General features: G+C 36.1%; 1 protein-coding gene across 7 annotated transcripts in view; it reads right to left on the minus strand.

Moving 5' to 3' along the window:
• Positions 1-3,707: 3,707 nt before the first annotated feature.
• Positions 3,708-25,773, minus strand: part of CACNA2D1 (calcium voltage-gated channel auxiliary subunit alpha2delta 1) — a 475,745-nt gene continuing 453,679 nt past the window's right edge. For all 7 annotated transcript variants that reach the window (XM_038562843.1, XM_038562841.1, XM_038562842.1 and 4 more), the window contains 3 exons: positions 24,683-24,792; positions 23,786-23,868; positions 3,708-7,846 (listed from right to left, as the gene is read on the minus strand). In XM_038562843.1, coding sequence (XP_038418771.1) covers positions 7,730-7,846; positions 23,786-23,868; positions 24,683-24,792 — 310 coding nt within the window. In that variant the 3' untranslated portion in view covers positions 3,708-7,729. The remainder of the gene's footprint in view (positions 7,847-23,785; positions 23,869-24,682; positions 24,793-25,773) is intronic.

The following is a 25,773-nucleotide window of genomic DNA, read 5'->3' on the forward strand; positions in this document are numbered from 1 at the left end:
CTACACAGTGAAAACACCTGAGATTCTGAAATAGAGTAGGTTCTGGGTATCAGTGTTTACAGCAAACCAAAAGAAATCAAGGGAAATTCCACTAAGAGTTTTTAAATGATTTAGTGTTGAGAATCCTCATCCTGGCCTATATGCTGGTGGGCGGCAGAGACCCTCTCTTCTCTTCGTATCCTCAGCATGTACAGAAGCTCACTTACGGTATTTCTGAAGTTCTCCTTCATTATTTCCCTTGGACTTGTCTTGCCTGTCTCATCCCTGCCCTAGTACCCTTCAATGTTCCCTACCTTGGGAGACTGTATAACTTCCCCACAATTAAATTTCAAAACCCTGGAAGTAATTCTGAATTTTGTCCTTGCAGTGCAACAAGTGAATCATGAGTTCTCTCCTTTTTCCTTTCTAAATAAAATCAGTCCACTTTTTACCCGTCAAGCTTCCTGTGCCAGTCAACACGTTGGTCATCTTGATGAGAGGCTCAACTGGCCTCCCTACTATAGACGTTCTTCTACCAGGAACTCCCATTTCATCCACAGTGCATCCATCCATGCAAATCTGATCACACTGTTCTCTGCTTAAAATTTTTCCACAGCTTCCAATCGCCTGACCCACCACCCACCTCCTGCCGCCGTGTATTCTAGAGAGGACTCCAATTTCGTGCCCTTTGCCTCTGCAGACTCCTCATCCACCCACCTCTTAAGCCATCCTCGGCTCATATTCAGCTACTTTCAGTGCCTTGAATGTACCTCTTATTTGCTACAGAACTGCTACCTCCTTGCCTCAGCTTGAAATCTTGGCACTTCTCTGTCCAGCTCCTTCTGGCCAGGTTATCTTACCGTCAGCTCCCATAGTGCCATTTATTTCTTAGATCATAGCACTTTTTCATACTATTGTAAATGCTTACTAGATTTTCAGTATTTCCAGCCGGTACTTCTATAATGGAAGGGACTGTTTGCGTTTTGCTATTTTAATCTGTGTAAGGTTCCATTTCTAACACTGCAGTTGAATCAAATTGAGGTAAGCTTTAAATGGCTAACCCTGAAGATAATTAGGGTCTTAAAAGCTCCAGCCTAAAATGATGATTATGATGACCAGAAGAGGATTGTGAGAACACCTGTAATGCTATTGGATGGCATGTGCTTGCTCAGTGCTTTATGGGTGTTTTTATATCATTTAGTCCTCATGGCAACCCTATGATGTAGTTACTTATTCTAGTTTATGGAGGAGGAGACTGAGTTTTGGAAACATTGTGTAATTTGCACCTGGTTCCAAAGCTAATAAGTGGTAAAGTCAGAATCCAAATCTAAGCATCAAATTGTAGTGGTTCAACATTTGCAAATCAATCAGCATGTTATGTCACCTTAAAAGAAAGGACAGGAACCGTATGATCCTCTCAATTGACGCAGAGAAAGTGTGTGACAAAATGCAGCATCCTTTCTTGATTAAACTCTCCACGGTGTATGGATAGAGGAAACACACTTCAATATTATAAAAGCCATCTACACAAAGCCCACAGCAAATATCATCCTCAATGAGGAAAAACTGAGAGCTTTTTCCCCTAAGGTCAGGAACAGGACAGAGATGCCCCCTCTCACCACTGTTGTTCAACATACTACTAGAAGTCCTAGCCTCAGCAACCCGACATGTGGCAGGTTACACAATCAATGCACGGAAATCAGTTGCATTTCTATACACTAACAATGAGACAGAAGAAAGAGAAATTGTCCTTCTATCAGTGAAAATGTTAAACATTTAAAATTACATTATGATCCCGAGACACTAAAAAACTATTATGGGATAAAGCAGTTTGGAAAACAACCCACGAACCTAAAAATCTCAAACTTTGAAATTTAAGAGCATGCATTTGGAAATATGTTTTTAAATGTGTTAATAACTACAATTTACATTGAGATGTTGGAGTCTAGGTTTACACCTTAAAACGTTAGTGACAGAAATATAAACGGCCTAACCTATCATTACAATAACGGTGAAGAAGTGTTGACTCTAGCATATTTGACAGCGGTATATGCTGAGGGATTTTATGTATTTCTTTTCATGATAATAGAGATGAAACTGTGGCCTTTCCTACTAATTGTGGCAAATTATATTAGTTGCCCAATTATGGCAGTAATATTAAATCTCCTTATATATATATTCATTTTAAAAAAGTAGAACCTACTCTAAAAAACGATATTAAATAAATAGCATTGTTGATTGTATACCAATTTATAGAAAATGAGGTAGGGTCTCTGTGAATAGCTCCACTTTAATATAGAAAGCCTTTGAGCATTAAGAAATGCCCAATACCTTTGAAGAGGTGGGTAGGGAGATGGGGTAACTGGGTGATGGGCTTTTAGGAGGGCACTTGAGGTAATGAGCACTGTTATATGATGAATCACTGAACTCTACCTCTGAAACTTCTAGCACACTATATGTTAAATGATAAATTTTAAAAAAGATGCCTAATACTTGAATTTCTTCGGACCTCATACTGGTACCTAAAATTTTCCAGTGGTAGTAGCCCCATGCTAAAGGTCAGAAATAATGAGCCTTTTCAGATCTAAAATTCCAAGGCCTGGTTGTGTATTGAGTCCCTGCCGAGCTGAGATTCAGAAGAGACTGCCAGTATGTGTGTGTTGATATGCAAAGGAATATTTTAATCCTAGGTTTACAACTCTGGGGAGTAACAGGGATAAGAGGCAACAACAGTAAATGCTTAATTTTTCAGTTTTAAATAGGTGTTCCGAATGTGTTCACAGGCAGAAAGATGTAAGCCTGTGGGAAGGGGAGACTGAATATGCTTGAGGAAGGAGAATGGATGCAGCAAGGTCCCAAGGGAAGAGGTGGAGATGGGTTCAAGATGATTGATAGAGGAAATGAGGGTGTCTGGGGAGTAAGAGGATTGATTGAGAAGATAAATTGGTAAAAAAACGAAGCCAGATGTTCAAAACACAAATGTTATCCACCTTACACTTTTATGTAGGCTTTTTCCTGTTAAAATGCCTTGATCAGAAACTGGAGGTCAGCTTTTCCAGTAATCACCATCGTTGGTATTCACGTACTGCATTCCTCCCACGTGTGGTAATTTTTGTTCTCATATGAGGGCTCCCAGAAGGAAAAGCAGGTCTCCGTTACACTAGATTTCACACGGTATCAGGCTCATTAATTTATTTATTAGTTGAGCATATGACGGCAGGTTACAAGCTAGAGTAAATGTAAAAGAAACCTAATAGGTTTTTGTTTGTTTAATTCTTCACACTAGACCTCACTTCTTCAGCTGCTGATTGCTCTAACGTAGCTAGGAGAAGCATTTAAAAAATCAGATGTGTAAAAGATACACACGTTTTAGATATTCTAATGATCTCTTTCAAACTACTTTCCTAAGGTTTTAGGAACATGGAAACATTATTTTTATTTCTGCCGAGGATTTTTTTTTTTTTCAACAGAAGTCCAAAGTCTGAATTAATAACTTCCTAAATGCCTTGATGGCAAGAGCCATATGCGGAGGGTCAGAGCTAGAAAAGGAGTCAGAAGCACATCTGTTTGTTTGTGAGCTGAGGTTGTAATAGCAAAAGCACTTGCCTAATCCCAAGTTTTACTTCATTATTTTGAATTCTCTCCTCAAGAAGGCTTGATTAAAATATATTTGCAATAACTTCTGTCTCTTTCAACGGGATTTTGTGCAATTAAATAATCCAAACTGGTGACTTTAAATGATAAACTTTTATTCTGAATATACTGTTTTTGCACAAGATTTAACACAACATTTTCTGGGATTATAAATATTTTTATAACAGTATTATACAAATTTTTACAAAATGTTTTTTATCAGGCTAGTTAATTTCCACAAAAGTGTCAAGAGAACATAATAAAGGGGAGAAAAGATCTTTTGTTCACAAAGCCAATTGGCCTTTTGCATGGATGCACACTGAGCATTTCAATAAAAGTATCCCTAAAAAGCATGATCCAACAATCATACAGCACAACAAAAAAGACAGCTTTGTTAGGTCACACTGTAAACTCAACTGGCATCTACACAAGACAGTATCCCATTAGTCTCAGTGGAATTTCTTTGAGTTAACTATGTGAACTAGAAATTAGGTAGAGGAAACTCTTGGTAAGGGTTTTCTGAGTCTTTGAAATTCTGGAATTTATTCAACACTTGATACTTCTGTTGTATTGATGTGTTCTGTACAGAAATGTACACGAAATATTAGCAATATTAACATTCTGCTAATGGGAAAACAATACAAGTTCTAAATAGTAAGAAAGTATTTCAAGTTGGGGGCAAGTGAAATCATCATTCTATTCTACACTTGAAAAAGTCACAGCATTCATTGTGTTTCACAAGGTCAAACTGTCTACACCTCTAGATATTTTAATGTCAACTAACCATTAATGGAATAGTTCAGAGTTTTAAATTAAGACATAGAATTTAAGCTTTGGTGGAGAGAAAGATTTGAATGAGAAGTAAAATAGAAGAGAGCATCAAATAAGCAAGTAACACTTGGGTTGCAAAGGTCACTTAAAAGGGATACTGCCTATTTGAACCCAGTAAGGCCAGTTTTAAAGTTAATAAAAGGAATATTCTAGGAAAACTTACAAATGGCAGCAACACTGTTTTGTTGTCGTTGTTTTTCCAAGTAAAGCAATAACTCCTCAAGCATTAGAAACATGAAAAAAGATCATACTAAAGTCTTAGAGGCCCAGGACCTAAAAATCTCTTCAATCAAACTTGCTAACTAACTATGTCATGTTAAAAACCTGTTACAAATATGGACCACGATTGGTGTTTGGCAGTAATGCTGGTTGTTCAAATGAAGAAAATATAAAGAAACCATTAATGCAAAAGTCATTCCTGTTACTCAACACCAATATGAGACTTGTTTTGATTTCGTTTTAATGACAAACTACATAAAACTGGATGAGTAGAGAATGAAAGAAGCCAAAGAGTTTAAAAGCTTTCTTCTCCATCCCTTGTATCATTTTGTCTTTGAAAATCAATATTTATAACAGGTTATAATTTAAGTTCCTGTCAAGAATTAGAGCTCACAGAAAAATCCTAAATTAAATATAACAATTTGATGGGATGAGTGTTACTGTCTTTGAAAAAATGCAAAAAGTTTTGAAGACTAGAATTAGGCATGAGACCAATTTTGAGTCAGAAAGCACATTTTTACCCAATTTATTACTAGCTATGTGGTTCCCATAAATATAGGCTTATTTTATAACAGAAAATAAAGGATCGTAGCAAGACTCGTGCATGTAAATATATTTTGATGGCAAATGTAATCAATAGGACCCTGCCAAGAGATGCCAAGTTTAACTGTGATTAATGCAACAACAATGTAGTTGATGAAAACACACTATTTCAGTGACATTAGCCATGAAAATATACTTAATAGATTTTAAAGATAATTTTAAGGTAGTTTGTTGTATGCTGGAAGCAATTCAGTTGTTTGAATGTGCGTCATATATACACACGAACTAACATGATTTTATATTGTTATCCCCTTCCCAACACTTTCTTGATTTAAAATAGTCTAGCAAAAGTTAACAATACGTTTTAAATATGTAATCAACAAACAACATGATCTCAACATAGTGTTACTAGAGTGAGAAGTTCTCTATTTTTTTTAAATCACTTTGGTGTTTTCTAAAATGTCAATACCAGTTACAAATGAGACTACAAAATCACAACAATGCGGTAGAAATGGTAACTGATGTCAATTCTTAGAACAATAGCTGGCAACGTGATTCCATTCCCACCCCACCCCTGTTTTTAAATAAAAAATAGTTAAATAAGGAAATATACACAAATGGTTCCTAGGGTATATTGGTGGTGGGAGGGAATTACAAATGGATGCAAAGCTGAAAACAAAACAGGTATCTTTTAAACTAGGCTAACGACTCGGGTTCTGTCTTTGACACGCGGAGCATATTAGAGCATGCTGGATGATGTCAGTAAGATATGGACTTAAAAAGGATGTATAAGAAAATTTCCAGCATATACACACACCAATATTTGGCATGTTCAAAATAAGAACAGATGCATTTCACCATAAAAAATATCTGTATACTTCCAGCCTTCGGCAGAATTACTCACGTGAACTAGAATTACACATTCTTTGTTTTTACCCTTTCTTCAAACACTGTTTACCCCTGAAAATTATTTTTAAAAGCATAAATAATAATCTACCATATTTACTCTATAATGAAATATCCGATTTACTACACTAATCATTTTCACCAATGAGGCTGTATAAAAACAACTTTGATTATTCACAATCAAGTATTCATGTGCATACATACAGATTCAAGGTTTCCTATTTGTTCAGGTTAATTATAAAACCCTCATCAAACTGCATGGAAATTTTGGTCAAGTGATCGTACCCTTTAAAACGGAGGGCGAGAAGCAGCAGCAGCAGAAACGTCTGCAGTGTACGTGCTACTATTCAAACGAACAAAGAGGAAACCTAGTGTAAATCTTCATTGAGAACATATATGTACTCTTCAAAAAATAAATGTGTCAAATCTGATTTATGTACTTAAAATATCTGTACATAGGTTTTCAGGCAAAAGCACGAGTCTGTATAAAATCCATGAATTCCCATTTCACCATTTACCTACCCCAGTCATTCGGCATTGACATTGCACAGTATATTCAGAGTAATTTAACGACATTTTTAAAGATGACTTAAGTGCATTACACCGCAAGGTTCAGAGTCTTACATAACAATAATGTCACTCGGTTAACTTTTCAAAGGACTATACTCTACAGTAAGAGGAAAACAAACCGAAAGTTAAAATAGCAGCAGCATCATGCAAAATACCCTTGGTAACCAAAGTTCATTTATCACAAGAGAAAACGTTGCCCCTCCCCCCAACAAGCTTCTCTTAGAGCATTTTGAAATATCTGGCTAGCACTACATAACTTTACTGTGAACAAAAGAAACATTACATCAAAGCATTGATTAAGGGCTTACATTTATGAGGAAATAGGTCACGTGTTCAAATTACATCTTCAAGCACCTTTTAGTTTAATAGTTTATCTTAGTTATGATTTTCAAACACCAATCCATTACCCCCGGCAAAACTTAATTGGTCATCATTTGTGTTATACTTTTGGCGGGGAAGCCATTCTTCATAAGGCATTTTATTCATGGCAAATTTTTATTTTTGGTAGAAAATTAGCCATTGTTATTATTATTATTTCAACAGATCCCATCAATCTCGCTTTTTCAATTTTGTTTTTCAATTATAACTACTCAGAGCAGGAAATAATTTTTAACAGAAGAATACGTGAAGGCAAAAATCACTCCTTTTTCCCCATCTAGAGATTTTCTTAGTAAAAGAACAAGAATTGCAGCAAGTCAAAATTCCAGGTCAAGACAATTTGTATGATTCATAAACAGTGTGGGGAGCCCTTTTACATATAATCACCAACAACGCAAACAACAAGCTCTCCAATTTTCCAATAGAGCATGTATAGAATTTTGCTTTGATGTTATACATAGATGATGCAGCATTCACACAAGTTTAAGGATCTGAGACCCTGACATGCAGCCAGTGGGTGCCATAGGAGTCTGCGCCTTAGATTTATGCCATGGTATGGGCCCAGCTCTAATGTTCTGCTCATTCCACAGTTGACCCTATTTTAATGCAACCGAGGGCTCATGTTTTGGCAGGGTCTGGAGTTTAATTATGCAGACTGAGTTTTAGAAGGTCATAACTGGCAGTGTCTGCTGCCAGATAAAAGCCAAAGTAGTACAAACTGGACTCCAATGATGGACCACAGGGAGGGATTCAATCCAGAAACGCCACCACAGTCGGTATAATCCTCCTGTTGGGGGAAAAAAAAAAAAAAGGAAAAAGAAAAATCCTGAAGAAGTATCTAGTAAGCCACCTTTCAGAGCACACGTGTTCAAGCCACTTCTGAACTCACCTGATAAAAGGGCTTTAATTTGAATCCAAAAAAATATTACCCTAGATTTTATAGCTCAACAATTTTGAATAAAGTGATTTCCCTAGTACCATTTCAAGAATGCTTTAAATTTTGAGTTGCAGATTCTGATGATTAAGAAAGAAAATACCTTAATAATAAATGCTCTTGAGTAATATGCCAGATGCTAAATAAATAAAAAACTTTCATAGTACCAGATATTCCTGTATATTTATAAAAAGAAGGAGTAAAAATTTTCTATCGGCTTAGAATTCCCAAGAATTAATGATTTTAACAACTATTCTCAATAAGGTAAAGTTTGTGACTGGTAAAGTCAATTTGAGAAATGATTTTCTCTATTTTCCAAATCTTTTATATCCAATTTCAAAGGTGAACATACTAGGCTATAAATGTAGCATCTGGACCTTTACTAAAATTAAAGAATAATGTATTTGAAGCATACATGAAAAGACACTGTAAAAATATATTCAAAATAAAGAGCTAAGCTAGCACCAGATGTTTAAATTACAGAATCATGAAATATAAGGAATTGCTATACTTATTCAGAATCCCCATTGTCTGGTGGTAGCTCATGAAGTTCGCTACTAATGCAGAATTATCCTGGATCTTTCATCCCTGGGTTCTGTATTTCGTATCATTTTCTACATCCTTTAATTCCTTTTAGTTACTGAGTTCATAAAATTGGTTTAGAAAAATAAGTAGATATGAGGCTTTTTACAAAGAGAATTCACTAACGCCAAGGTTCATCATCATCCAATAGTCAAAATAATAGGCAATGTAAGTAAATAAAGGAGCAAATGTTCAGAATGATCATCCAATGACTCTTGAGCTTGCAGAGAAGAGAATATCGGCTTGTTTTCCCCACTAGGGTTTAATACAGTGCCTGCCACCCAGTAAATTAATAAAATTTCCTTCTTGAGCTGCATTTTGAGGCAGAACACCTTTTTCTGTTCGTGATTTTTCAAAAGCTATCTCCTAAATCTACAGAGAAGCATAAGGTGATGTTCCATTCTTGGTCCTCATTCTAGTGGACTTTTCAAGAGCATTGGGCAATGTACAGCATTCTCGTCTTTCAATATTTTCTCCTGTATATTTGCCCAACATATCTTCTGGTTCCCCCCAAACTTGTTTTGGGTTCATCTTACTCTCTTTGGCTCAAATTGCTTCTCTTCATGCTCTCCACATGATAGACTTTTCCAGGAGTTATTTCGCTGTTTATATTTTCTTCCTAGGTAATCTAATCCAGTCGTACAGCTATGAATTCTATTCATTTGTTAATAGCTCATACTTTTATCCTTTTTAGTATAAAAATGTTTTTTTCCACTTTGCTTTTAAAATTTTGACTTTCAGTTTTAATGGACAAATAAAATTATATTTAAAATCTAGATTTAGGTGATTTGATACACTCAGATATTGTGAAAGGTTACCACCTCCAAGTTAATTAACATGTCAATCGTCCATATATTTATCACTTTTCTTGTTTGGTGAGAATATTTATGTTTTACTTTTCTTGGTAGATTTCAGTTCTACAGTGTTATCAACTACAGGCATCATGTTTTATTAGATCCTTAGACTGTTTTCATCTTATAGCCAAAAGCTTGTATCATTTTACCAACCTCTCCTTATCCCTCCCTAGCCACTGGCAAGTAGTTTTCTACTCTTTGTTTCTATCATTTTTTTTCTCTTTCCTTTGTTTCTTTTTAAATAGAATCCACATATAAGTGATATCACACACTATTTGTCTTTATCTGGCTTTGTTTCATGCAGCATAATGCCCTCAGGGTCCAATCCTGTTAACACAAATGACCAGATGTCCTTCTATCTATCCAGACACTACTTCTTTATCCATTCCTCTGTTGATGGACACTTAGGTTGTTTATATATCTTAGCTACTGAAAAAAAATGCTGCAATGAACATAGCTGTGCATCTATCTTTTCTCGTGTTTTCATTGTCTTCAAATGAATATCCAGAATTGCCAATTCATATGGTAGTTATATTTTTAATTTCTGAGGCAGCCCCATACTGGTTTTCATAGTGGTTGTACCAATTAATATTCCCACCATTAACAGAGGATTCCCTTTCTCCACATCCTGCCAGCAATGGTTATCTTCTTGTCTTTTTTATAATATCCATTCTAGCAGGTGTGAGGTGATACCTCCTTTAAGTTTTGATTTGCATGTCTCTACTAAGTGACACTGAACCTCTTTCATGGACAGACATGTCTTGGATATACTGCAAGTTCAGTTTCAGATATTCAATAAAGTAAGTATCTCAATAAAGCAAGTCAAATGAATGTTTTGGTTTCCTAGTGCATATAAAAGTTATGTTTATACTGTTGTCTCTTAAGTGTACAATAGCATTATGTCTAAAATCTGGGCTTTCAGTGAGTCTTTTTTTTTTTTTCTCTGCTGGTGGAGGGTCTTGCCTCAATTATTGATGGCTGCAGACTGATCGGGGTGGTGGTTGCTGAAGGTTGGGTAGCTGTGGCCAGTCCTCAAAATAAGACAACAATGAAGTTTGCTACACTGATTGCCTCTGCCTTTCAAGAACAATTTCTCTGTCGTCCGTGATGCTGTTTATAGTATTGTACCCACAGTAGAACTTCTTTCAAATTTCAAGTCAATCCTCTCAAACCCTGTCACTGCTTGATTGACTAAGTTTATGTAATATCTTAACTCACCTATTGTCATTTAACAATATCCACAGCATCCTTACCAAGAATAGGTTCTGTCACCAGAAACCACTTTCTTTGCTCATCCATAATAAGTGAGTTTCATCCACTCAAGTTTTATCGTGAGATTGTAGCGATTTCAGTCACATCTTCAGGCGCCACTTGTAATTCTAGTTCTTGTGCTATTTCTACCTCGTCTGCAATTACTTCCTCTACTGTAGTCATGAGCCCCTCAAAGTCATCGATGAGGGTTGGGATCTACTTATTCCAGATTCCCGTTCATGTTGATATTTTGATTTGTCATGAATTGTGAGAGTTCTTCATGACATCTACAATGGTAAATCCTTTCCAGAAGGTTTTCAGTAAAGTTTGCCAAGATCCATCAGAGGAATCATTATCCATGACAGCTATAGCCTCACAAAATGTATTTCTTAACTAACGAGACCTGGAAAGGTTGAAATTGCTCCTTGATTCACGGACTGCAAAATGGCTGATGTGTTAGCAGGCATGAACACAACATGCATCTCACCGTACATCTCTATCATAGCTCTTGGGTGGTTAAGTTTGCTCTCTATAAGCAGGTGTATTTTGAAAGGACTCCCCCCGCACCCCTGTAGGTCTCAACACTGGGCTTCAAATGTTCAGTAACCATGTCATGCATGAACAGATGCTGTTATCCAAGCTTTGTTTTTTCACTGATAAAGCACAGGCCGAGTAGATTGATTTAGGGGCCCTGGGGTTTTCAGAATGGTCAATGAGCATTGACTTCAACTTAAAGCCACCAGCTCATGAGCTCCTAACAAGAGAGACGGTCTGTCCTTTGAAGATGGGCATTGACTCCTTGGCTCCAGCTACGAAAGAACCAGATGCGGTCTTTTTCCAATAGAAGGCTGTTTCATCTACACTGAAAACTTGTCACTACCCTCAGTTCGTTTCTTATATAGTTAAGAGGTTGCTGGAGGGGAAGTGAGGGGGGTGATGAGGTAACTGGGCGATGGACACTAAGGAGGGCATGTGGTGTAATGAGCACAGGGTATTATATGCAACTGATGAATCACTTAACTGCATCTCTGAAATAATATACATGTTAATTAATGGAATTAAAATTTAAAAAATTTAAATAAAAAAAAAAACCCTGCCACTTAGTGCTTAGCCATTTTCATTGATTACCTCAGTAATCTGGATAATTTGCTGCTTCACATTGTACTGTTATATTACAGAGCTGGCTTTGCTTTAATCTCATGAACTAACCTCTGCTACCTTCAAACTTTTCTTTTGCAGCTTTCTCACCTCTCTCAGCTTCTCCCCTCTCTCAGCTTGCATAGGAATGAAGAGAATTGGGGACTTGTTGTGGATTAGGCTTTGGCTTAGGCACTATGCTGGCTGGTTTAATCTCCTATCTAGACCACTAAAACTTGCTCCATGTCAGTTATAATGCTGTTTCGATTTTCTTATCATTTGGGTATTCACTGGGATAGCACTTTAAATTTCCTTTAAGAACTTTCCCTTTGCATTCACATTTTGTCCAAATGTTTGGTGCCAAGATGCCTTGATTTCAGCCTGTGTTGGCCTTTGAAATGCCATCCTCAGTGAGCTCAATCATATCTACTTTGTGATTTAAGGTGACTCTTCTTTTAACTTGAACACTTAGACTGCAGGGTTATTAACTAACCTAATTTGAATATCATTTCATCTCAGAGAATAGGAAGGCCCAAGGAGAGAAAAAGGGATGGGGAAATGGCTGGTCTGTAGAGCATTCAGAACAGACATATTTATTAAGCTTGTGTCCTAAATGAGTGCAGTTAGTGGTACCCCCAAACAATTATAATGGTAATATCAAAGGTCACAGATCACCTTAATAATTATAGTGAAAAAGTTTGAAATATTGTGAAAATCACAAAACATGATACAAAGACACAAGTGAGCAAATGCTGTTGAAAAAATAACACAAGTACAATTGCTTGATGTGGAATTGACACAAACCTTCAATTTGTAAAAACTTGCAATATCTGTGAAGGTGCAATAAAGCACAGAGTGGTAAAATAATGTATGTCTATACCTGTTGGCCACCTATAGGTCTTCAGAAAAATTTTATTCAGATCTTGTGTCCATTCTTTAGTCAGATTTTTGATACTGAGTTGTATGATTTCTTTATATATTTGGGATATTGGCCCCTTATCAAAACATGATTCGCAATTAATTCCACCCATTTCATGGGCTGCCTTTTAATTTTGTGGGTCTCCTTCGCTGTGCAGAAGCTTTTAATTTTGATGTAGTCCCATTTTTATTTTTGTTTTTGTTGCCTTTGCCTATGATGTAAAATTAAAAAAAAATCGTTGCCCAAACAAACATCAACGAGTTTACTTCTGAGGTTTTCTTCTGGGAGGTTTATGCTTTCAGGTCTTTAAGTTCAAGTAGTTAATCCATTTTTGGTTGGTTTTTGTGTAAGACAGTGGTCCAGTTTGATTGTCTTGGGTGTAGCCATTCCTGGTACTATGTATCAAAGAGACCATTCTCTCTCTTCATTGTATATTCTTGGCTCCTTTGTCATAAATTAATTGGACATATACACATGGGTGTACTTCTGGGCTATTTTGTTATATTGATCTGTGTGATCTGTGTGTGTTTTGTGTGTGCGTGTGTATGTGCCAGTACCACACTGTTTGATTACTGTATTTTTTATAATATAGTTTAGAATCAAGAAAGTGTGATGGATCCAGCTTTTGTTCTTGTTTCTAAGATTGCTTTGGGTATTAGGATTTTGTAGTTTCATAAGTATATTAGAATTATTAGTTCTATTTCAGGGAATTTTGATAGGAATTGCAGTGAAACTGTAGATTGCTTTGGATGGTATGAACATTTTAACAATAATTCGAATTTATGAGCACTCATCCCATTTATTTTTGTCTTCAATTTTCTGTCATAATTTTTTAGTGTAAGGTCTTTTACCTCCTTGGTTAAATTTATTCCTAGGTATTTTATTCTTTTGGATACAACTGTAAATGAAATTATTTTTGCAACTTCTCTGATATTTTATTAGTGTATAAAATTCAACTAATTTTTGTACTTCTTTATCTTGCAATTTTACTATTTTTATTACAATAGGTGGAGTCATTAGCATTTTCTAAATATAATATATTGCCTGCAAATTAGATAGTTTTAATTCTTACTTTGCAATTTGGATGCTTATTTCTTTTTCTTTGCTACTTGCTCTGCCTAGAACTTCTAGCACTATGTTGAAGAAAAGTGGAAAGAACGGGCATCCTTGTCTTGTTCATGTCAGCTGTGGGCCTTGATTATGTTGAGGTATTTACCTTATATACCAACTTTATTAAGGGTTTTATCAAAATGATGTTACATTTTTGCAAGTGCATTCTCTGCATTTATTGAGATGGTATGATTTTCCTTTTACCCTGTTAATATGGTGTATCACACTGGTCGATTTATCAATGCTGAACTGTCCTTGCATCCTTGGAATAAATCCCACTTGATGATGGCATATAGTTTTGCATTGTTGAATTCAAGTTGCTAGCATGTTGTTGAGGATTTTTGCATCTAGGTTCCTCAAAGATACTGGCCTGTAATTTTCTACTCTTGGAGTGTCCTTGTCTGGCTTTGGGATAATGGTAAGGCTGGCTTTGCAAAATGGGTCTGAAAGTGTTCCCTCCTGTTATTTCTTGAAAGACTTTGAGAGAGCTTGGTATTCATTCTTCTTTGGATGTCTGGCAAAATTCACCAGGGAAGCTGTATGCTCCTGGGTTTTTGATTGTTGGGAGGTTTTTGAGAGCTGATTCAGTCGGTTTACTAGTAACTGATATATTCAGATTTTCTATTTCTTTATGAATCATTCTGGATAGGCTAAATGTTTTAGGAATTTATTAATTTCATCTGATTTTCTAGTTTTTGCTATGTAATTGTTTATGGTAGTCTCTTAGGATACTTTATATTTCTGTGGTATCAATTTTGATGTCTCTTCTTTCATTGCTAGTTTTATTTTAATCCTTTTTTTTTTTTTTAAGTAAGTCTAGCTGAAGTTTTGTCTGTTGTATCTTCTCAAAAAACCAGCTCTTAGTTGCATTGACCTTTTCTATCGTCTTTTTAGGGTCTATTTCTTTTTTCTTTTTTTTCTGTTATGATCTTTGTTCTTTCCTGCCTTCTAACATTGGGCTTAGGTTGTTCTTAATCCTCAATATGTAAATTTATTTGAGACCTTTCTCTATTCTTTTTTTTTTGTTTTTTAAGAGATTTTATTTATTTATTCATGAGAGACAGAGGGAGAGAGAGAGAGGCAGAGACACAGGCAGAGGGAGAAGCAGGCTCTATGCAGGGAGCCCGAAATGGGACTCGATCCCATGACTCCAGGATCACACCCTGGGCCAAAGGCAGATGCTCAACCACTGAGCCACCCAGGCGTCCCACCTTTCTCTATTCTTGATATAGGTATTTGTCACAATAAACTTCCCTCTTAGAACTGCCTTCTGCTTCCTAATAGTTGTAGCTAAGTGTATTCTACTACTATTATATTGCTGCCTACTTCTGTTAGGTCTGTTAATATTTGCTGTATATATTCAAGTGCCTCTGTGTCAGATGCATAAATATTTATCAATGTTATAGATCCACTTTGATTGAACCCTTTATCAGTGTATAATGATTGTCTCTTATTACAGTTTTTGTCTTGAAGTCTATTGTGTCCAAGTATAGCTACCCCAGCTTTCTTTTGATTTCCATTTGCATGGAATATATTTTTCCATCCATTCACTTTCACATACTTTAAGGTGTGTCTTTAAAGCTGAAATGTGTGGTTTTCATTTGTATTTGCCTGAAGACTGTTCATGCTGAACATCTTTTCACGTAGCCAATGGCCATTTTGATGTCATCTTTAAAAACTTGTCTATAAATTTTTCTGTCCATTTTTTAGTTGATTAAAAAAAACTTTTCTGAGTTCTTCATATATTCTAGATATTAATTCCTTATCTTCTATATGGTTTGCAATGCCCCCTCCCCCATTCTGTAGGTTGCCTTTTCATTTAGTTGTTTCTTTGGCTACGGAGAAGCATTCAAAGCTGTCATGGTCCCATTTGTTGGTTTCTGCTTTTGTGTTTTCCGTATTGTATCTAGAAATGATTGCCAAGACCAACGTCAAGGACTTTCTTGCTGCTTTATCTTCTAGGATTTTTTTTTTTTTTATCCTATCACATCTTACATTAAAGCCTGTGATCCTTTCAAAGTTAATTTTTGTAAGAGAAGGGTTCAGTTCCATTTCCCTGCCTGTGTTTATTTTCCCAGCACTGTCTGCTGGAGACCATTCTTTCCCCCTGGGTGTTCTTGGCTACCCTACTGAATATTAGTTGGCTGTATATATTTGGGGTTTCCTTCTGGGCTGCCTTCTGTTCCATTAGTCCTTGTTTTTTTTTTTTTTTTTTTTTTTTTGTGCTAGTACCATACTGTTTTGATTACTGTAGCTTTGTTCTGTTTCCTTGGGATTGTCATGGTATTTTGGGTCTTTTGTGGGGCCATACAAATTTTAGAATTGTTTTCTTGATTTCTGTGAAGAATGTTGTTTGAAGTTTAATGGGGAGTACACTGAATCAATCCATAGATAGTTCTCAGTGGTATGAACATACTAACAATATTAATTCTCCAAATCCATAAACACAGGAGGTCTGTCTGTCATCTTTCAGTAAAGTTTTATAGTTTTCATTGCGTAGCTCTTTTAGTTCCTTGAAGTTATTCCTAAATACTTTGTTTTTGATGCTATGGCAAATGGGACAGTTTTCTTTTTCAGATGTTTTATTATTAAGGTATAGAAAGGCAAATGACTTCTGATTTTATATCCTGAAAATTTGCTAAATTCTCCTCTCACTTCCACACTGATTGATCTGTGCCACCTCTCCTTTTTGATGATGTCTTTCGGTAGTCTTTGGGATTGTCTACATACAGAACCATCTCATCTGTAAATACTGGCAGTTTTATTTCTTCCTTCCCTATTTGGATCCCTGTTACTTCTTTGTCTTGCATAAAATTCTAGGAAGCACTTCCACTACTATATTGAAAAAGAGCAGTGAGAGTGGGCCGCATTGTCACATCTCTGAGATATTTTCCTCCAGTGAGAATGTTAGCTGTGGGTTTGTCATACATACACGGCCTTTATTATGTTGACAGATGTTCCTCTAGACCCAATCTGACCAAGGTTCTTATGAAATGATGTTGTATTTTGTCAAATGCTTTTTAAGGTATCTATTCATGTTATTTTTGTCTTTCATGTTATTACTGTTACATTACATTCAGCTCTGTGACCTTTTTGTACTTCATATTTTCTCTTTATTGGAGTTTTCACCAAGTTCCTGCATTTTTTTCCTGACTTTGTTAAGCATCTTTATGACCATTATTTTGAATTCCTTAAGGTCTGTTTAGCAGAGTTGTATCTTGTTTTGTTTAGAACATATTTTTCTGTTTGTTTTCCTGGACTCTGTGTTGGTTTCTGTGCATTAGATGAAACAGCCACCTTTCCCAGTCTTGAACAGCTCCCAATAGTTGTGGGTGGGCGATACCTGTCAGTGGCCCAGTGGAGATGAGATCATACAGCACCTGGATGCAGGCTGATTGGAGCACAGACCCAGGGCAGCGGTTTCTTAGGTATGCAAATGGACCTTTCCATTTTAGGGTATGGCTGACAGAAGGCATTTTTGTCTGCTTTCTCTGTGCTGAACCCTGGGGAAATACGCAGTTAAGGCCTGTTTATTTGCCACTGTCCTGTGGTACCTGAGGACATCAGCCCTGCCGGCCACCAGAGCCAAGTGATAAAGGGGGTGTTCTTTGGGCGGTAGCCTCAAAAGGCAAATGTGAGATGTGTTTACAAGTTCCTTTAGGTGAGTTCTTGGAGAGTGTCATAGGGCGAAAGTGGAGGCATGTGCTCAATGAGCCTTATTCGCAGGCAACAGCTGTTTAAGGATGCAGATATCCACCTATCAGGGAAAGAGTGAGAGTAGGCCATTTCTGTCTGGTCCATCTTCTCTGAGCCCTGGGAGGAGAGCCGCAGTAAGTCCTCTTGAGCCTGATGAGAACTGTTTCTATGTTCCTTTGGTCCTATGGGTCTCACGGACATAAGCCCTCTTAGACTATCAGAGATAGTGGTTGGGGGAACTGTGCCTTGCATGAGGTCTTAAAAAGTGAGAGTATTAGATTTTCAGAGCAAACCCTTCATTCTGCAGGAAAAAGCTCAGAGTTACCAGTTCCCTCCTGATTTTAAGTTGCTATGGCACAGACAGGGATTCTGGAAATAGTGTGTCTCAGCCTTTCATACCTGTTTTGATGTGGCTGCTCTCTCATTCACCCAGTGTGTATGCGTCATTCAGTATCTCAAATTCTTTCTTTGCTAATAGTTGTAGATTTAGTGTGTCTGTGGGATAAAGTGAGTTTGGAACTTCTATGTCACCATCTTGGACCAGAACCACAATAACTCACACTTGCATATCTTCAGACCTGAATGCTCCTCTAACCTCCACACTGATTGATCTCTGCTGCCTCTCCTATTTGACATCTTGGAAAGGTCTCAAACTTGCCCAAAGATATGATCTTCCTGAATAGATCAGGGCAAAGTCAACTGGGCATCGGTGATTACTCCTCCTTTTTATTTTTCTGACCATAATTCACCAGCATGTATTCTTAACTTTAGCTTTAAAATACATCCCCAAACTTACCACTTCTCACTATCTCATGTCTAAGTCACCATCACTTGTCTACAGTCCTTCAAAAGCTGCCTCCCTTGTCTCATTGCTTCCAATTCTTGCTCTTTTACAATCTTTTTACCAAAAAGCAGTCTCCTTAAAACTCATAAATCAAGTTTTTTTCTTTAATCCCTCAGAACAAAATCTAAATTTCTTAGCAAGGCCTCTGGAACCTGGCTGCTTCTTTATCCTTCTGTATTCCTCTCCCCTCCACAACTTCCTCTGCTCTAATAACACTGTCTGGCTCTGAAGTGGGTCAAAGTGTGTACTATCTCAGAGATTTCATACTTGCTCCTGTTTACTCAAATACTCTTCCCTCTAGGTAGGACAACAAGATAAAAGAAACAATGCTCAGTTACATTTGAATTCCAGATTAAAAAACATGTTTTTTAGTATAAACACGTCTCAGATATCTCACATCCAGAAGAATGATCTAATTTACTAGTGTACAGTAAGTGTTAAAGATATATTTTGTCAAATAAATTCCTATTATAGTACTTTTATATTTATAGGTTTTTGTTTTGTTTTGTTTATTATTTGCTCAGTTGCAATTCCTGTGTGTCCTGATGTCAAGTCTGGGAGGGGGCAGTTTAGATAAGTTAACTGGAGTCCCTCAAGTCTGCAAGTGGATTAACACTAAAAAAATCTGCCTCTTCAGTTTCTGTCATGTTTTCTCATGTGTTTTGCATGGCAACCACATATACTAAGACTTGAAATTAAGAGATAGATGCTAAAACCATTCTAAGTCGCAAATGCATTGATGTAGGAGAAACCTTAGCATTTTCTGTCTTAAAGACAGATCAAAATCTCACAAACAATATGAGTAGGTAAATCAGGCTGATTTTTAGCACTGGTACCTCAAAGGAGAAAAAGAATGCAGTGTTAATATTATATACATTATTTTAATATTTTTCTTCAGTTTTCATCTAGAGATTCCTCTCAAAAGACTCTTAATAAACAAGTCAACTGAGAATTTTTTTCTTTTATTCATATGATTTTGTCCCAATTTTCTTTTAAGACCATGTATTCTAGTGGCTAAAATATCTTCGGTTTTCTCTTGTTAAACAAGTATTGCTAAACTCTTAATTCGGCCTTTCTTTCCCAAATTAGAATAAGTAGGGGTGGCTAATTACAGATAGTAAGAGTTCAATAATTTGTAACTTATTTGTTTTCTGAATTACAGTCATCATACTCAAAAGTCAAAATCACTGGTGAAGACAGCCCTCAAATAATGGATAACTTTGGAGTTTAAACAGGTTTATAGTTAAACCACCTATACCAACTTCAAAGAAAATGTATTTTTAAAATTAGGCAGATGGATATTCTACAGTATGTCTTTTCATAGGAATAAGATGTCTAACAAATAACGTGTTCTCCTACACAGCACTGTAGCGCACTTACCACATTAACCCATGAAGTAGGTGATGTATCTGTTCAACTATATAAATGTGTGTATACCACATACACACATCTGTATATTCATTCTTCATGTACCCAGTAATGTGCTATCATAAATTGGGTTTGCAGTTTGCATAAAATAATGAACTTTCTCAATGGCACATATTACTGGCTTGCTTTACTTCTTTGATAAATAAACTTTCTTTTGTTCTTCTTTACCTCTTTAATCTTCAAAAAGTTCCTGTCAAAAGTTCTCATTTGAACACTTGTGTTTTAATGAAGTCCTCACAGTACAGGGCTTTGTAACGGGTTATCGATAATTGAGACTCTTTTTAGATTCCATAGGATACAGGGGTCTTGGCTTTAGGCAGTCATTCTTGAAGTTCTTATATAGAGATGATCCTTTAGAAGATGTCAGAGATCTGTGAGCAGAATCTCACCCACCACAAATTCCAAGTTACAATTAGACTAGCACTGAAGCCTAGACTTTGACTTTACTGGTCTTCAGTGTCGGGAACAAATGACTCCGTCTTTTTGGGTGATACTGACATTATTTTTTTCAACTTTGTGTTGTTTCAGAGAAAATTATACTTCTTTTGATGGCATCATATCAACACTCAAATTGCATAAATAAGATTCACTGTTCCATACTGATAACTGTGTTTTTAAAGACTCAACAAGTCTTATTAATGTAAAGTATATGCCATCTACATCATCTTCTCAAGACTATTCATTATATATTGCTCAAGGACACAATAATAATAGGGAATCCCAGATGTGTTCTTTTCATCTTTCAAAAATTATTTCATTAAAATGTACTGATCCCATCCAGCTGAATCCACAGTAATATTTATTTTCTTGGTAAGTTTATAGTTTATGGTGAGAAAGAAAAACACCTTAGAAACATTCACAGACTTTTAACATAAAGATAAAAAAGGGGAATTGACCTATATTTTTGTGTGAATTAGTTGCTTGTATATCTTACCTAAGAATTCTATGATTGAGAGAAGCAAACCTCTAAATCAAAGGTGAAAACAGAGTGAATATTTATACTATTGACACTATTTTCTTAGGTTTTAGTTTGCTTATTTCTATCATGATCACAAATAGGGAGGAGTATAAAAAACATAACATGGAAAAAATGATTTCACTATATTTTTCATATGTAAATGGTATAACCACTTGGGTAGGGATCAGTAAAACATGACTTCAAGTAGCTACCTCTCTATCAATTTTAAAAATAGGTCCATGGAGAGGGGATCATTTAATTTTGGTCTTTATTATCCAAATCAGCTAGGTTTCTTTCATGTGGAATCTTGAGCCATGAAAACCATGATTTTATGATCCCCCCCCCCAAAAATGTACTTGTTTTCTGAGACTCCCTCTGCTCTTCCACTTTTATCCCTCTCTGATGAGCTCACTCCATTCACAGTAATGGCCATATCTCCATCTAGTGGTTCCCTAATCAATGAATACCTGGACAGCAGTGAAGAAAGAACACAAAGTTGCTCCAATAATACTACTCATGATGATTTCAGAGCATCGGAAAAGAAACTGTTATTCGGTCATATGAATGATAGAATTCAGAAATTGGTCAAAGGTTAATAAAGGATCACTTTAGCCTAGATACTGTAATTCTATGTAAGATGAACTTAGAAATTGGAAGCGCTTGTTCTAAAATATTTCAATAAGAGTATCAATATTTTGGTAATAAAAATATAAAAAGTTGATTAAGTCCCACTTGCTAAAAAAGGAAAAGAAAAACCAGAATTGTTGACTTAGAAAAAATGTTTGCATCTTTTGAAAACAGAGATGACCAACTCAAATAATTGTCCTTAGGGTATTTCTCTTTAGTAAATGCAAGACATCTTGAAGCATATATAATTTTTCCCATACTGACTTAATCTTTATATAAAATCTTAAAAGAAGGTATTGATTTTTAAATAAGCATATCCTTTTCCTATGTTTGATTTAGGATTAGCAACTTAAGCAATATTTGAATTCAACTATTTACAAAGCAGTATAAGCGCTGGGATTTGAATAACCTGGTTTCAGAGCATTTATTATAGTGGATTTAGGGATATGGATTATTTATTAAAATTTCAAGCAATGCACAAAAAAAGAAAAATTAGAGAAAGTGACTGACCATCCACACCACATGAAAACTTGCAGTACAATGAAGACAGGAGCTGACATCATGGTAGAGGCATGACTTGTGCACATTAGTTGATCCTATTAATAATGGGCAAAGTAGCAAGTACAGGAAAAGGAAAGAAAACACAGAAAAGAAGACATACAAGATGAGATTTCATGCAGTTTGCTGGCAGTTAGCAGTTTATGCGAGCCTCCATCCAGAGCAGATTCACAGTGACCATTGCAAAATAAGCATTACCAAAATATTTCACTGCGAAAGAAACACGAGACATCATTAGCACATTAAGCTACAGAGCAAGGGTTGTACTTTCACACACACTCCGATGTGTAATTCACAAGAACATGAATTATTGAAAATTTTTGTCATAGTCCAAGCTTTGCAGGGCCTTGATGAAGATAGTTTCCTAGGATGAAAATATTTGGGGTAATAGGGTTTGTATGTGATCTTTAAAGTTCAGCTGAGTGAATTTAATCTCAGTCTCTAGTGACAAACAGTTGATGAATGAAGTTTCCCTAATGAGCAACACTCCCCTTAGGCCCACATTCAACATTCTTTGGGGAATGATTTGACATGGGCAAAACTCCTGAAAATATAACAGAACAACAGAAGTCTTCAGATCTGGGTTTTTATTTAAGTCTAACAGGATATGATGGAAAAAAAATAAACTTAGCTGCAACTCTGAATCACTTTCTCCATCAAAGAGAAATGATCAATAGTTCTTGCAGACATAACTGGGAATTACTGGCTAACACATCTTGTTTTTTAAGCCTTATTTCTCATCATTGATTTTATTTATTTATTTTTGTTCTCCCCTTAATTCATCTAAGTGAATAATTTGTATCTAAGTGCATATTATGTATCTGGAAGTGTTTTATTTTTTCTGGGACAAATGTAGCTATGTGCATATTTGAGTAAATAAGTACATAGGAGGTAAGTCTATTCTAAATCAATTACCACCTCTGTAAATGCACATTAAACAAGAGGTGATCTGACATTTTTTAGAATAAACAGTTCATAAGATGATGATCTCTCTTTGCATGCTCCTTAGTGTATGCAAGCTACTTCATGCAAAGTCCACCACGAAGAATCAGAATTGAGGAATATTAAATTGAAAAAAAATAGTTTTCAAAACTAGACAGGAATGATGGTGTGGCCTTCACATTTGAGAATAAAGTTTCTTAATAATTAAAATTATTTTAAAAGCATACAGCTGATTGCATGCATGGTATGTTGGAATAGCATTTCTTGGAGGAAGACTGCCACCCTACAGGAAAAGGAGTAGTCGTCTTTACATGACCTACAATAAAGATGTTTTGTAAAAATTTTATGAACCTAGCTAGCCCTTTGTAATTGACCTGGTCTAATACCACTGCAAGGTAAAAATACAAATCTCTGGCAGAGTCAGAAACCATGTTAAAAAAAGTAGAATGATACAATCACAGGACAATAGCTGTTTCACAGGTTTTTAATGCACTGAATAAAGACAAAGACTAAGCAAACATAAAAATACCTTTTCTATCTTCAAGATTGGACTATAAATGAAAGGAGGCAACTCATATAGCATTTATTGTCAATCACTACTGAAGAGAAAGCGTTTGAAACGACCGCATTTGCAACCTGGGATTATTAGTGAATTGATTGGAATTGTGTTTGAAAGTACAATTCTTCCTGTGGGAAGAACAGAAGAAGCAACTGTGAAGCTTAGGCTAACCCTGAAAAATACTGAAATGAAAAATCAATCTACCAGCGAAGTACATCAGCTATGATTAAGACACTATGTTGGAGTTTTTTAATTTGTCTCTCTAAATTCTTGAAGACAATGACCACCTAGTTCTCATGTTTTAATACAACGAAAGTTTGGCCTTACCAGGACATTGTTATCAAAGCAGACGTCAGGCCCTTTTCGGTATCTGGGTTGTTTAACCATATCACAAGGATCCGGACCATCAGCTAAAGAAACTCGTTAAGGAATATGAAGTTATTCATTCTTCCCACACAAAAAAAATACATTTCCCGAAGCAAGGAACAGACACCTACACCACTAGTCTAGTCCAGCACAACTAGTTCAAGAGCTTAAGGAATTTAAAGAAGTAAACTGCCACAATTTTCTTTTGTCAAACTAATGGCTGCTATTTTTATTTTTATTCTATACAGCATGCCCTTGGGCAAGCACTGAATAGATATCTGTAAAATATTAAGGGGATGAAATGAACAAACGACTCAGAGTAATACATATAAAGCAGCCCAAGGGAGGACCTGGGTGCCTCCTATTATAAACAACTAATTGCTAATAATAAAAATCATGTTTTTTTTTTTTCAAGAAACATGGGCAAATGCAAAGGGTATAGGAATTCTGTACAATCCCTGCTGTCACAATGCTTTAATTGCATTGTCAATTTAGCATATTTATATCCACTGTAGACAGACATCATAATCAACTCCATTTTTAACAATCCCAGCTACACAGGGCCCAGCTAACGGATCCCCAAACCAGTTGCCCCTCCCTCGTCTTGCAAGCCATTTCCAGATCTACTTGGAAACCCGCACTGCCTCCTCCATAGAGCCTCAATATACCATCATTCTCTGGTGCATCATTGGTCTGCACATTCAAACCACATTTTCTGCGAGGGGTCTGTTCTGCTGTGGGAGGTAATCACGGCGCTCTGTATGTTTTGCTCTTTGAGCATAAACAATGTGACAAGGTTAAAGATGCCTTACTGTAAGATGGCGTTCGATTCCAAGCATCGCTGACGTCAAAGGATACAAGTCTGCTCTGCTTGTATAAGCAGTCGTGTGTCACAGGGACAAGTCCCTTTGCTCTCAACCATAATAAATATTAAATTGGTGTTCATAAGTTTTTCTACGTGAAAGATTCTGCAAAACAAATATTTTTAAAAATGAGAGAAAATGGACATTCTCTTTTGGGGGGGAAAGAAACAAAAATCCTCCAATTTTACATATTAAAATGAAAGAAAAAAATCTGACCTCTTGAAACACAAAACATCACCAATATAAATAGTAAAACAAAATGAGAATGAATTTTAGAAGAGAAACATGACCATGTTTGACTCATCAGCATGCACGTTACCTCTCCCAAATACTAGAAAATTTAAGTGTTAGTCCTCAATGCAAAATAAGTATGACTGAGTTGCTGAAACTCCTAGAATAAATGTTTGATTTGATATGCTTAAGGAAGTGTGGTACTTATTACTGAAAAATTATCTTATTCTACAGATGAAAATATTAGAAGCCTGAAGAGTCTAAGCATCCTGCCTAAGAGCAGAGTAAATATAGATCAGTGCTGTTGACCAACGTCGTAGAGATGGAAAGGTTTTCTGTTTTGCCCAGCATGGTTAACAGCAGCCTCCTGAGGCTACCAAGCTCCTGAAAGGTGACTAATGGGACTCAGGCATAAAATGTAATATTAATTATAACTGATCATTGAAATAGCTTCTCGGGGCTGTAACTTCTAACCTGGACGACACAGAGACAGGGCTTTGAAGGGCTTTCAATTCCATTGAGTGTTTGTTTTTTTTTCTTCTTCTTCCATGTCTTAAGTGGCTTCTTAAAATAAAAATGTTAGTCTGTCATTAGAGAGTCACTTCTTTATGAGTATACATTTTCCCCAAAAAATTGAATTTCCTTTTTCTCCACTGAACCTGGGGCACAAGGATGAAGTGAATCAAAAGCCACCGTGACTGAGCTTCATATCCTGATTACAAATCGGTACGCTGCAATGTTATTTAGTTTTTAAAGCACAGATTGCTGTTACCGACACCTATTAGTCAAAGGCCAAAGGATTCTGAAGTTTTGAGATACCATCACAGGTGTTACGATTCTGCTCCCTAAAGTTGA

The sequence above is a fragment of the Canis lupus genome, chromosome 18 (genome assembly GCF_011100685.1).
Source record: "Canis lupus familiaris isolate Mischka breed German Shepherd chromosome 18, alternate assembly UU_Cfam_GSD_1.0, whole genome shotgun sequence".
Classification (NCBI taxonomy): domain Eukaryota; kingdom Metazoa; phylum Chordata; class Mammalia; order Carnivora; family Canidae; genus Canis; species Canis lupus.